The sequence below is a fragment of the Manacus candei genome, unplaced genomic scaffold (genome assembly GCF_025592945.1).
Source record: "Manacus candei isolate 608988 ecotype Guabito, Panama unplaced genomic scaffold, ASM2559294v1 h1tg000002l, whole genome shotgun sequence".
Lineage (NCBI taxonomy): Eukaryota > Metazoa > Chordata > Aves > Passeriformes > Pipridae > Manacus > Manacus candei.
Window position 1 is genome coordinate 23,888 of NW_026138050.1, and position 11,316 is coordinate 35,203.

The 11,316-nt window shown below is 49.6% G+C and overlaps 1 protein-coding gene and 1 long non-coding RNA gene across 2 annotated transcripts; both read right to left on the minus strand.

Moving 5' to 3' along the window:
* Positions 1 to 377: 377 nt before the first annotated feature.
* LOC127467156 (uncharacterized) lies at positions 378 to 11,316 on the minus strand. Its single transcript, XM_051778826.1, has 20 exons — positions 10,914 to 11,316; positions 9,184 to 10,304; positions 9,026 to 9,078; positions 8,868 to 8,917; positions 8,692 to 8,759; positions 8,429 to 8,506; positions 7,910 to 8,353; positions 7,644 to 7,706; positions 7,468 to 7,529; positions 7,318 to 7,374; positions 7,135 to 7,218; positions 6,014 to 6,069; positions 5,909 to 5,930; positions 4,318 to 4,347; positions 4,061 to 4,215; positions 3,904 to 3,944; positions 3,749 to 3,821; positions 3,575 to 3,672; positions 3,315 to 3,408; positions 378 to 1,415 (listed from the first exon to the last, which is right to left on the minus strand). The coding sequence occupies exons 10-20, from the start codon at positions 7,337 to 7,339 to the stop codon at positions 1,239 to 1,241; spliced, it is 852 nt and encodes a 283-aa protein (XP_051634786.1). The 5' UTR covers positions 7,340 to 7,374; positions 7,468 to 7,529; positions 7,644 to 7,706; positions 7,910 to 8,353; positions 8,429 to 8,506; positions 8,692 to 8,759; positions 8,868 to 8,917; positions 9,026 to 9,078; positions 9,184 to 10,304; positions 10,914 to 11,316; the 3' UTR covers positions 378 to 1,238.
* LOC127467202 (uncharacterized) lies at positions 2,080 to 2,942 on the minus strand. Its single transcript, XR_007903019.1, has 6 exons — positions 2,886 to 2,942; positions 2,751 to 2,802; positions 2,492 to 2,647; positions 2,332 to 2,372; positions 2,177 to 2,249; positions 2,080 to 2,100 (listed from the first exon to the last, which is right to left on the minus strand). It is a non-coding gene; the product is annotated as an uncharacterized LOC127467202 (long non-coding RNA).

Consider the following 11,316-nt stretch of genomic DNA (forward strand, 5'->3'; position numbering starts at 1 on the left):
CCCTTGAGCCGCAAGCCAACCCTGAATATCGGTGCACACTCAAAATGCTGCCTTGGGAACATGCTGGTTCCTGGGAAGCCTCAAAAATGAAAAAGTTGGCCTGCCTGAAACCAGGTCCCGGGTCGGCCTGTGCCCAAACCTTGGTGATGAACATTGCCTCGCAGACCAGCTGGGACCTGGGAAAAAAACCCCAGGGGGGGGGGGGGGGGGGAAAAAATCCCCCGGCTGGGGTTTTTTTATTCTAAAGCTAAAATTATCTAACAACAACCTGAAAGAGAAACAACACAAACACAAGGTTAGAATACTACATTACACACATCCAACCCCTCCACCACTCCCTTAAGCCGCAAGCCAGCCCTGAATATCGGCATACGCTCAAAATGCTGCCTTGGGAACGGGGTTCCCGGGAAGCCTCAAAAATCAAAAAATCATCCTGCCTGACAAAACCCAGGTCCCGGGTCGGCCTGTGCCCAAACATTGGCGATGAACATCGCCTTGCAGACTGGCTGGGACCTAGGAAAAAAAACCCCAGCAGGGGGGGGAAAAAAACCCACCCCGGTTGGGGTTTTTTTATTCTAAAGCTAAAATGGTGGAAAAAATCCTGAAAGAGAAACAAACACAAGGTTAGAATACTACATCACACACACCCATCCCCTGCATTGCCACACCTCCACCATACCCCAAAGCCGCAAGCCAACCCTGAATATCGGCACACGCTCAAAACGCTCCCTTGGGAACGTGGTTCCCGTGGAGCCTCAAAAAAAAAACCTCCAAAAAGAAACAAATTGCCAAGCCTGACAAAACACGCATGCCGCTCATGCCCGAGCACACCCCTCACAGCATTACAAGACAGTATCAATGACAGAATATCAAAAGTAAAACAAAGTAAGGTACAAAGCTATACAATTCCTAACTGATGCACAGCAATACAACACTATGACATTCACATACAGAGCAATACAATTGCAAATACAGAAGTATACCAGACAGAACATTACATGGCAATACAAGTGACACGACATAAAAACTGCTACAAACAAAGGCGCAATGATATACAATTCCTGACACACGGAACGCAACGCCGTGACGTTCAGATACGGACCGATACGACTACAACTATACAAGTGTATGATACAGAGTGGTACAAGGCAATACAAATGACAACATAAACGGCGGCTGGACTTTTCCTATTCTAGTTGTAAAATACAATAACTACGCCTAAGAAGCAACCTGCAACACTAAATAAACATATATGATGCTACACGATGCAGTCCAGAAGTCATTGGGCAGGGACTCCCGGTGGCTCTCAGAAGTTTCCATCGATGATCACTCGGACGATCTCTCCCCGGTCGCCGGAAGTTCCGGGAAAACCGATGCCGTCTTTCACCCCAGGAACCTGAGTCTCCTTTGGGTGGCTGTAAGACAAAAGGGAAGGGACTCTGAAGTGTGCCTTCTGTGACCTTGGATTTACCCCCAAACTGAGTCTATACATTTTATAAGCCCAAAGACCCCTGACAAATGCCCATACCATAGACACTGTTTGCTACTCTACCTAGCTGTGACTCTATACACCCAAGCAGGGCATCGCAAGACAATCCTGCTCACAGACTGTACAGCCGTAGGCTCAACTGTCTAAGGGAACTGACATGTTGATGTGAGACTGAGCAATATTCTATCTACCCACTGATCCACATAGCAGGGCAGAGCAGTTCCAGGTTGACCCCAAGTGAGACACCCCATACCTGTGATGACATACACCATGTGACACAATTAAGAGACGAAGGACACAAACATGGAGGAGACAAAGGACGTGACACAGACCGGAACTGCTCTGCCCTGCACATGGGAATCCAATGATACAAAGTAAGCCCTTCCTTTGAGGTCTCTAAATAACCTGCTACAGGACACCCATTGCACCACACTAATTGCAAAAATCCCTCCAGGCGATGCACATACTTGCACCGACTCCCAGCCCCTCTCTGGGTCTTTGCCCTGCACTTATCTTTCGAGAACCGGGGATGTGAATCCATCTTTGATGCAGAGGAGGGGCACCTGGGCTGGCTCAGAGGTTCCTGTCATCCGGAGAGTACTCGGAGTCAACTGCAAGAAACAAAACCAGACACCATATCTGAGTAGTGTGGCACATGGCCCCAGCCCCGATGATCCCTCTACTCACCGGCACCGAGGCAGGTCCTCGTGTCGCTGGCTCTGACCAGACTTGGACAATATGCTGCCACCTTCCAGGATACCTGAGTGAGTGAGACACAAAATTCGAAGGCATCTCTAAAGCTGCAGTGGATTCCCGCTCCTCCTGCTGCCTCCCCAAATCACCTAGAAGGCTCCTCTCTCTTCAGCTGCTCCCAAGATCGCCCCTGCAAATGAAATGGGCAAATGCTCAAACACTGAGCTCTCAAACATTAGGGATGGCTCACAAGGAAAGTCAAAAACCTCTAAACCCCATCAGACTGCACGCCGAAGCGTTGCTGCACACTGTGAAGTGGACAGACGGTCGTTGCAAGACAAACCAGACATGGAGGCTTGTGCTGATGTACTGCCTCATACTGGCTATCTCGGGCTCCTTTAGCTTGACCTCTTATAGGATGGACCTCCGGCACCTTCAGCAGACGGGTAAAGGGTTGTGCATCGCCTAGAAAAAAAATTAAACAGTTACAACATATATGCAGAGATTGACCACATAGATGACATCCAAAAACTTAACTCCAAATTCGACTGGGGAGTAAAATTCTCACCTCGCTCGTCTCCCTGCTGAGCCGCTACACCTCGAGACCGATTGGGCTCCATCTGGAAAATAAAGAAAAAAAAGGCACAAGATAAAGGACTCCTATGGCTCAAACTGACATCCTTCATCCAACACCCAAGACAACCTTCTTCCCAGGCTGCTTCAACTCGTCTCGGTCTAGGGTACACTGTGTCCACTTATCTGAAAAGAAAAAAAAAAAAACAAACAAAGGGTTATTCAGGTCACCCACATGGTCACTGAGACCTTAACCACTTCAAAGAACTCATTTCCACTGAGCGAGTGAGAACTCTGACCGCAGCATACAAGAATACAAATGACAACCCAGCTTCAAGGCCCTGCTATCCAAGTACCATCAGCTCCAGAACACTCAGCTATAATGATTGCACATGAGTTGTGGACACCTGCTCCATCCGGCAGGACCGTACAGCCATCGGTTCGACTGTCTGAGGGAACTGACGTGTTGATGTGAGACTGAGTAATATTCTATCTACCCACTGATCCACGTAGCAGGGTAGAGCAGTTCCAGGCTGACCCCAAGTGAGACACCCCATACCTGTGATGACACACACCATGTGACACAATTAAGAGACGAAGGACACAAACATGGAGGAGACAAAGGACGTGACACAGACCGGAACTGCTCTGCCCTGCACATGGGAATCCAATGATACAAAGTAAGCCCTTCCTTTGAGGTCTCTAAATAACCTGCTACAGGACACCCATTGCACCATACTAATTGCAAAAATCCCTCCAGGCGATGCACATACTTGCACCGACTCCCAGCCCCTCTCTGGGTCCTTGCCCTGCACTTATCTTTCGAGAACCGGGGATGTGAATCCATCTTTGATGCAGAGGAGGGGCACCTGGGCTGGCTCAGAGGTTCCTGTCATCCGGAGAGTACTCGGAGTCAACTGCAAGAAACAAAACCAGACACTATATCTGAGTAGTGTGGCACATGGCCCCAGCCCCGATGATCCCTCTACTCACCGGCACCGAGGCAGGTCCTCGTGTCGCTGGCTCTGACCAGACTTGGACAATATGCTGCCACCTTCCAGGATACCTGAGTGAGTGAGACACAAAATTCGAAGGCATCTCTAAAGTTGCAGTGGATTCCCGCTCCTCCTGCTGCCTCCCCAAATCACCTAGAAGGCTCCTCTCTCTTCAGCTGCTCCCAAGATCGCCCCTGCAAATGAAATGAGTAAATGCTCAAACACTGAGCTCTCAAACATTTAGGGATGGCTCACAAGGAAAGTCAAAAACCTCTAAACCCCATCAGACTGCACGCCGAAGCATTGCTACACACTGTGGACAGACGGTCGCTGCAAGACAACTCAGATATGGAGGCTTGTGCTGATGTACTGCCTCATACTGGCTATCTCGGGCTCCTTTAGCTTGACCTCTTATAGGATGGACCTCCGGCACCTTCAGCAGACGGGTAAAGGGTTGTGTATCACCTAGAAAAAAAATTAAACAGTTACGACATATATGCAGAGATTGACCACATAGATGACATCCTAAAACTAACTCCAAATTTGACTGGGGAGTAAAATTCTCACCTCGCTCGTCTCCCTGCTGAGCCGCTACGCCTTGAGACCGATTGGGCCCCATCTGGAAAATAAAGAAAAAAAAGGCACAAGATAAAGGACTCCTATGGCTCAAACTGACATCCTTCATCCAACACCCAAGACAACCTTCTTCCCAGGCTGCTTCAACTCGTCTCGGTCTGGGGTACACTGTGTCCACTTATCTGAAAAGAAAAAAAAAAACAAACAAACAAAGGGTTAATCAGGTCACCCACATGGTCACTGAGACCTTAACCACTTCAAAGAACTCATTTCCATTGAGCGAGTGAGAACTCTGACTGCAGCATACAAGAATACAAATGACAACCCAGCTTCAAGGCCCTGCTATCCAAGTACCATCAGCTCCACAACACTCAGCTATAATGATTGCAAACGAGTTATGGACACCTGCTCCATCCAGCAGGACAGTACAGCCATTGGTTCGACTGACTAAGGCAACTGACATGTTGATGTGGGACCCTGAGCAATATTTTATCTACCCACTGATCCACGTAGCAGGGCAGAGCAGTTCCAGGCTGACCCCAAGTGAGACACCCCATACCTGTGATGACACACACTATGTGACACAATTAAGAGACGAAGGACACAAACATGGAGGAGACAAAGGACGTGACACAGACCGGAACTGCTCTGCCCTGCACATGGGAATCCAATGATACAAAGTAAGCCCTTCCTTTGAGGTCTCTAAATAACCTGCTACAGGACACCCATTGCACCATACTAATTGCAAAAATCCCTCCAGGCGATGCACATACTTGCCCCGACTCCCAACCCCTCTCTGGGTCTTTGCCCTGCACTTGTCTTTCCGAGAGCCAGGGCTGTGAATCCATCTTCAATGCACAGGAGGGGCACCTGGGCTGGCTCAGAGGTTCCTGTTGTCATGAGAGTACTCGAAGTCAACTGTGAAAAAGAAAACCATACACAATATCTGAGTAGTGTGGCACAGGGCTGGAACCCCAGTGATCCCCCTACTCACCATCACCGAGGCCCTGACCGGAGTCCAACACTGTGGCTGTCACCTTCCGGGATACCTGAGTGAGTGAGACACAAAATTCGAAGGCATCTCTAAAGCTGCAGTGGATCCCCACTCCTCTCCTGCTGCCTCCCCAAATCACCTAGAAGGCTCCTCTCTCTTCAGCTGCTCCCAAGATCGCCCCTGCAAATGAAATGGGCAAATGCTCAAACACTGAGCTCTCAAACATTTAGGGATGGCTCACAAGGAAAGTCAAAAACCTCTAAACCCCATCAGACTGCACGCCGAAGCGTTGCTACACACTGTGAAGTGGACAGACGGTCGTTGCAAGACAACCCAGACATGGAGGCTTGTGCTGATGTACTGCCTCATACTGGCTATCTCGGGTTCCTTTAGCTTGACCTCTGATCGGATGGACCTTCGGCACCTTCAGCAGACGGGCAAAGGGTTGTGCATCGCCTAGAAAAAAAATTAAACAGTTACAACATATATGCAGAGATTGACCACATAGATGACATCCTAAAACTAACTCCAAATTCGACTGGGGAGTAAAATTCTCACCTCGCTCGTCTCCCTGCTGAGCCGCTACACCTCGAGACCGATTGGGCCCCATCTGGAAAATAAAGAAAAAAAAGGCACAAGATAAAGGACTCCTATGGCTCAAACTGACATCCTTCATCCAACACCCAAGACAACCTTCTTCCCAGGCTGCTTCAACTCGTCTCGGTCTGGGGTACACTGTGTCCACTTATCTGAAAAGAAAAAAAAAAACAAACAAACAAAGGGTTAATCAGGTCACCCACATGGTCACTGAGACCTTAACCACTTCAAAGAACTCATTTCCACTGAGCGAGTGAGAACTCTGACCGCAGCATACAAGAATACAAGTGACAACCCAGCTTCAAGGCCCTGCTATCCAAGTACCATCAGCTCCACAACACTCAGCTATAATGATTGCACACGAGTTATGGACACCTGCTCCATCCAGCAGGACAGTACAGCCATTGGCTCGACTGACTAAGGCAACTGACATGTTGATGTGGGACCCTGAGCAATATTCCATCTACCCACTGATCCACGTAGCAGGGCAGAGCAGTTCCAGGCTGACCCCAAGTGAGACACCCCATACCTGTGATGACACACACCATGTGACACAATTAAGAGACGAAGGACACAAACATGGAGGAGACAAAGGACGTGACACAGACCGGAACTGCTCTGCCCTGCACATGGGAATCCAATGATACAAAGTAAGCCCTTCCTTTGAGGTCTCTAAATAACCTGCTACAGGACACCCATTGCACCATACTAATTGCAAAAATCCCTCCAGGCGATGCACATACTTGCACCGACTCCCAGCCCCTCTCTGGGTCTTTGCCCTGCACTTATCTTTCCGAGAGCCGGGGATGTGAATCCATCTTTGATGCAGAGGAGGGGCACCTGGGTTGGCTCAGAGGTTCCTGTCATCCGGAGAGTACTCGGAGTCAACTCTAAGAAAGAAAAGCAGACACCATATCTGAGTGGTGTGGTACATGGCCCCAGCCCCGACGATTCCTCTACTCACTGGCACCGAGGCAGGTCCTCATGTCACTGGCTCTGACCAGACTTGGACAATGTGCTGTCATCTTCTGGGATACCTGAGCGAGAGAGAGAAACAATTAGAGGGCATTTCTAAAGCTGCAGTGGATCCCCGCTCCTCCTGCTGCCTCCCTGACTCACCTCCAATGCTCATCTGCTCCCAAAGGTTACCCAGATGGCACCTGCAATCAGAAAAGCTCAGTGCTTCATTGCTGATCCTTTTAATACTCAGAGATTACCTACAAGGACAGCTCCAGGGGACCAAACCGTGTCCATCTCCTCATTGTGAGTTGGCTTCGGCCCTGTCAGGCTGTCTACATCTCCTGCAAAAAAACCCCCAGAGGCAAATGTGAGTACTGAGATACTGCCCAAGAGTTTGCTGCCCCCATGGCAGTTTCTGTCTGACACCCCTTGCCCGTGACCTCTTACAGGCAGGGTCCCCATCACGTTGGACTGTACGTCAGAAGTCAGTGCACTGCCTGGAAAACAAAAAAACAAGTATGTACACAGATTCACCACAAGTACACCGCCTGCAAAAAAGCATCTAATTTTGTCCTGCAGTCCCTGCTCACCTTCCTCACCAGGCTCACCTTCCCTCTAGTGCCTATCGTCTGCTGGGCCGGTGGCTCTGCATCTTGAAAAAAAAAAAAAAAAAAAAAACAAAACTAAACCACCAAACCATCCAAATGATCAAGTAAACCTAGGGCCAAAAGTCATGTCTTGGCTCTGACCTCACATGAGAACCCACCTTCTGACTCTGCTCCTCCAGCCTCTTCTGTTTATCTCTGCTTTACATCCAGCCCCTCTGACGCTGCATAGAAATGAGTTACCAAAGTCAGTCATATAGATGGAGGGACCTTAACTGCTGTGCAATTCTAATTTCTCCTTAGACAAGCCATCTGGGGTCCAAACACAGCCTGCACAAACAAATACTGACCTAACTTTAAGGTCCTGCCCTCAGTGGCTAAGCCTATCCACAGGTTAACTGGAAAGTCTCCTTTCTACTCCACCTACCCCCAAGTCTGCACTGCAGGGTAGAGCAGTTCCAGGTCCAACACAAACTCCAAGGACACATTTCCCGACAAGTGCTCTGGTGCAACGAGGAGAGAGAACTCTGAGAAAGGACACCGTGATTGTGAATTTTAAGACACAAAACACAGACTGAACAAAGGACACGACACAGACCTGAACACCTCTGCCCTGCACATTCTACTCCAGTGATGAAAAGTAAACTGCTCCTCCTATGTGTGCCAAGGGCCTCTTAGGGCAGACCCTTTCCCCTGTGCTCATTTGAAAATCCCTCCCTCCTAACCATAAAACTGGACCCAGTTCTCATCCCCTCTCCAGGTGCTAGTCCTCCACTTATCTTTCCCACAGCTGGGGATGTGAATCCATCTTCCATGTAAAGGAAGGACACCTGGCTGGCTCAGAGGGTCCTGTGATCCCTGACTCAGTCAGCTACGAGAAAGAAAACTGGAATTGAGACAAGAGTTCAGCAGCACGTGGGAGATAACCCTGCAATTGGCTACTCACCATCCCCTGAGCTGAGAGGTTCTCGGGCCACTGGCTCCGACCCCAGTCGGAGGCTGCTGCCGTCACCGTGTGCCGTACCTAGGGGAGTGAGAAAATAAGTCACGTGGTGTGTTTGAAAGTAAGGGAGACCCCAGCACCTCCTCACTACCTCCCTGATTCAACCTCAATGCTCCTCCATTGCCAAACACAGGCTGGATGGCACCTGTAACTGGAAAAGGTCCAGCCTTAATTGATGACCCTCGTAGTATTAGGAGATTGCTCACAAGGACAGCTGAAGACCATCAAACCTAACTGACAGGTGGCTGCGGCCCTCTGAGGCTGCACACATTCTCTGCTAAGTAAAAAAGCCAAAGGCAAATGTACACACTGAGATACTGCCTGAAAGGATGGCTTTCCTGGGGTAGCTCCTACCTACCTCTCCTCCACAGTGACCTCTTACCAGCAGGGGCCCTGAAGCACTGGACTGTCTGTTAGAAGGTGGCAGAACCCCTGGAAAACACAACAAACAAAGCATGTGCACAGATTCACCACAACACCTGTAAAAGACCATTTACTTCTGTCCTGGAGTCAATGCTCACCTTGCTCACCCGGACTCACCCAGATCACCTCCCCTCCGGTGCCTAGAGCCTCCTGGGGCCAGGGCTCTGGATCTGAAAACAAAGAAAAAACAAACCCAAACAACAAAATCCTTAACACAGCGAGTAAACGTGGAGCCAAAAGCCACATCTTTGTGCTGATGTCAGGTGATGACCCACCTTCTTGCTCTGCTCCTCTGGCCTCTGTTCTGTTCAACTCTGCTTTACATCCTGTTCCCCTGAGACGGTAAAGAAACCCTAACCAAAGTCACCCAGACAGATGGGGAGAGCTGAAAGAGTCTCCCTTCTCTTCAGGCAAACCACCCAGGGTCACTGCCTGCAGCCAAAGACTGCAGCTGTAATCGCGCAGAATATCTGGGTGAACGAGAGGAAAACTTAAGTGGCACATCTGAAAAGTCAGTGGATGCCTTCACAGGCATTTAGGGGGCTCCTGGACACTGCTTTCCACCCATACTACCTTCAAAACACCCCTGGCAATTCCTAAGCTGACACCCAAGCCCTTGCTCCATCTCTGGGCTGTAACCCCCCACTGACTACTTGCAAACCTAGGTGTCTGTAGCCATCCTCAACACAGAGCAGCTTCACCTCAGGATGGGATAACACTTGTGAAAAAATACCAAGCTGCAGTTGAAATGATCAGGAGATTTCAAAAGACGCAAGGCTCCTAAGGAAAAGAAAACAAGATAACAAATTACAAAAGTACCTTACCGACACAGCACACAAAATTATTAAATTTAAAAACCTTGCATTTGAGTGTAATCCTCTTCATTGCCATATATAGCTCTGCTATATATTTTAAGACTTTACTGTCTGAAAAGCATAAAGCTTTTATCATGCACATCTGACCTTCCACAGACAGCTCCTTTCCCCTTTCAGTACAAAATTATTTTCATGGAATCACTCAATAGGAAGTGCCCAGGAACCCCAGATTGTTCTTTCCAGAACAGAAAATAAACAGAGGAAAGGAGCTTTGCACAAGTGTAACATACTCCAGAACAGACCTGATTTTAGTTTTACTCTTTGTGTTCAAATATTCCATAGAAAAGCTTCAGCAGGAGAGCTGGCACATTCCCAAGAGTATCCTGAAAGTCCCTTTCACAAGGGGCATAGGAAAATCGCAGTTATATGAGTCCCTTGTGCCTGCAGATGCCTGGGGATCCTCTCCATCCACCTTGTGCTCTCCCAACAGCAGAAAGGGTGCTGAGACAGGAGGAAGAAAACCTTTAGCATAAAGCTGGGGAGGAATCTAAAGCTTCCTTTCCTGGGGAGCTTTGTGAAGTCTGCAGATGAGAAAGGGAAAATTTGCATCTCCTTTGGTACAGGTGTCAACAGAGGCTAAAACATTTGGCCTTTTTCAGACAACTGTGCCCTTTTTGGCTCCCTGGCAGCTCCAATGGCACCAGAACCCCCTTCCTGCACACCCACGGGTGTCACACTCAGGCACCCACACACCTTTTCTCCAGCCCACACATGGCCAACATTTCCTCACCCTGGACATCCCAAGGGGAGTATTTTTGCTAGAGAGCACAGCAACCCACCTGTCCTTGCAAACTGCCTCCCTGCAAAAAAGGAATCATTTTTCCTGGACGCTTCCCCCACAGTCAAAGTCTTTTAAAACTGTGCCGAGACCACACCAAAGATGGCGGCCGTGGCCCAGAAGTCCGCCCCGAGGCCACACTCAAGATGGCGCCACCAGGACCGGAACTTAGCCGAGGCCACACTTAAGATGGCGGCCTCCAAACCTCCAGGTTTGGAGGCCAAAACCTCCACCAAACCTGCTCAGGGTCCCTCCCAGCTTCTGCCTGCCCTTGCATTTAAAGGCATAGGCACATTCTATCTTCCAACAGCAAACCCCAGCTCCTCACTGGGAGTATAAGCCCTGCTCTTACCTGGACAGACTCCCGGGCTCGGCACAGCTGTGGGTCATGGAGCAGCTTCCCAAGGCCGTTCTCTCTCCCAGTAGGAAGCACAACTAGCCTCCGCACCAGGGGAAACCACGAGCGAGGCTGCAAATGGACACAGAACGAGCAAAAAGCATTAACGCAGCACAAAAAAACCAAGTTAAAGCAGTCTTTGCCTCATAACCCTGCACGGGGAAAGGGTTTGGAATTTCAAAGCAAAACCTGAGACACCCAGAGAGCACAGGCCCCACAGCCATGCCACGGCTCTCCCCGGGGTTACCCGGCAGGTAACGGGCTTACCCGGCCCCCGCTGCCCAGCACAACGCGCACCTAAACGCCCCCCAGCTCCCCCGGTCCATAAACCCAGCGGACAAGGCGCTCTCACCTCCGC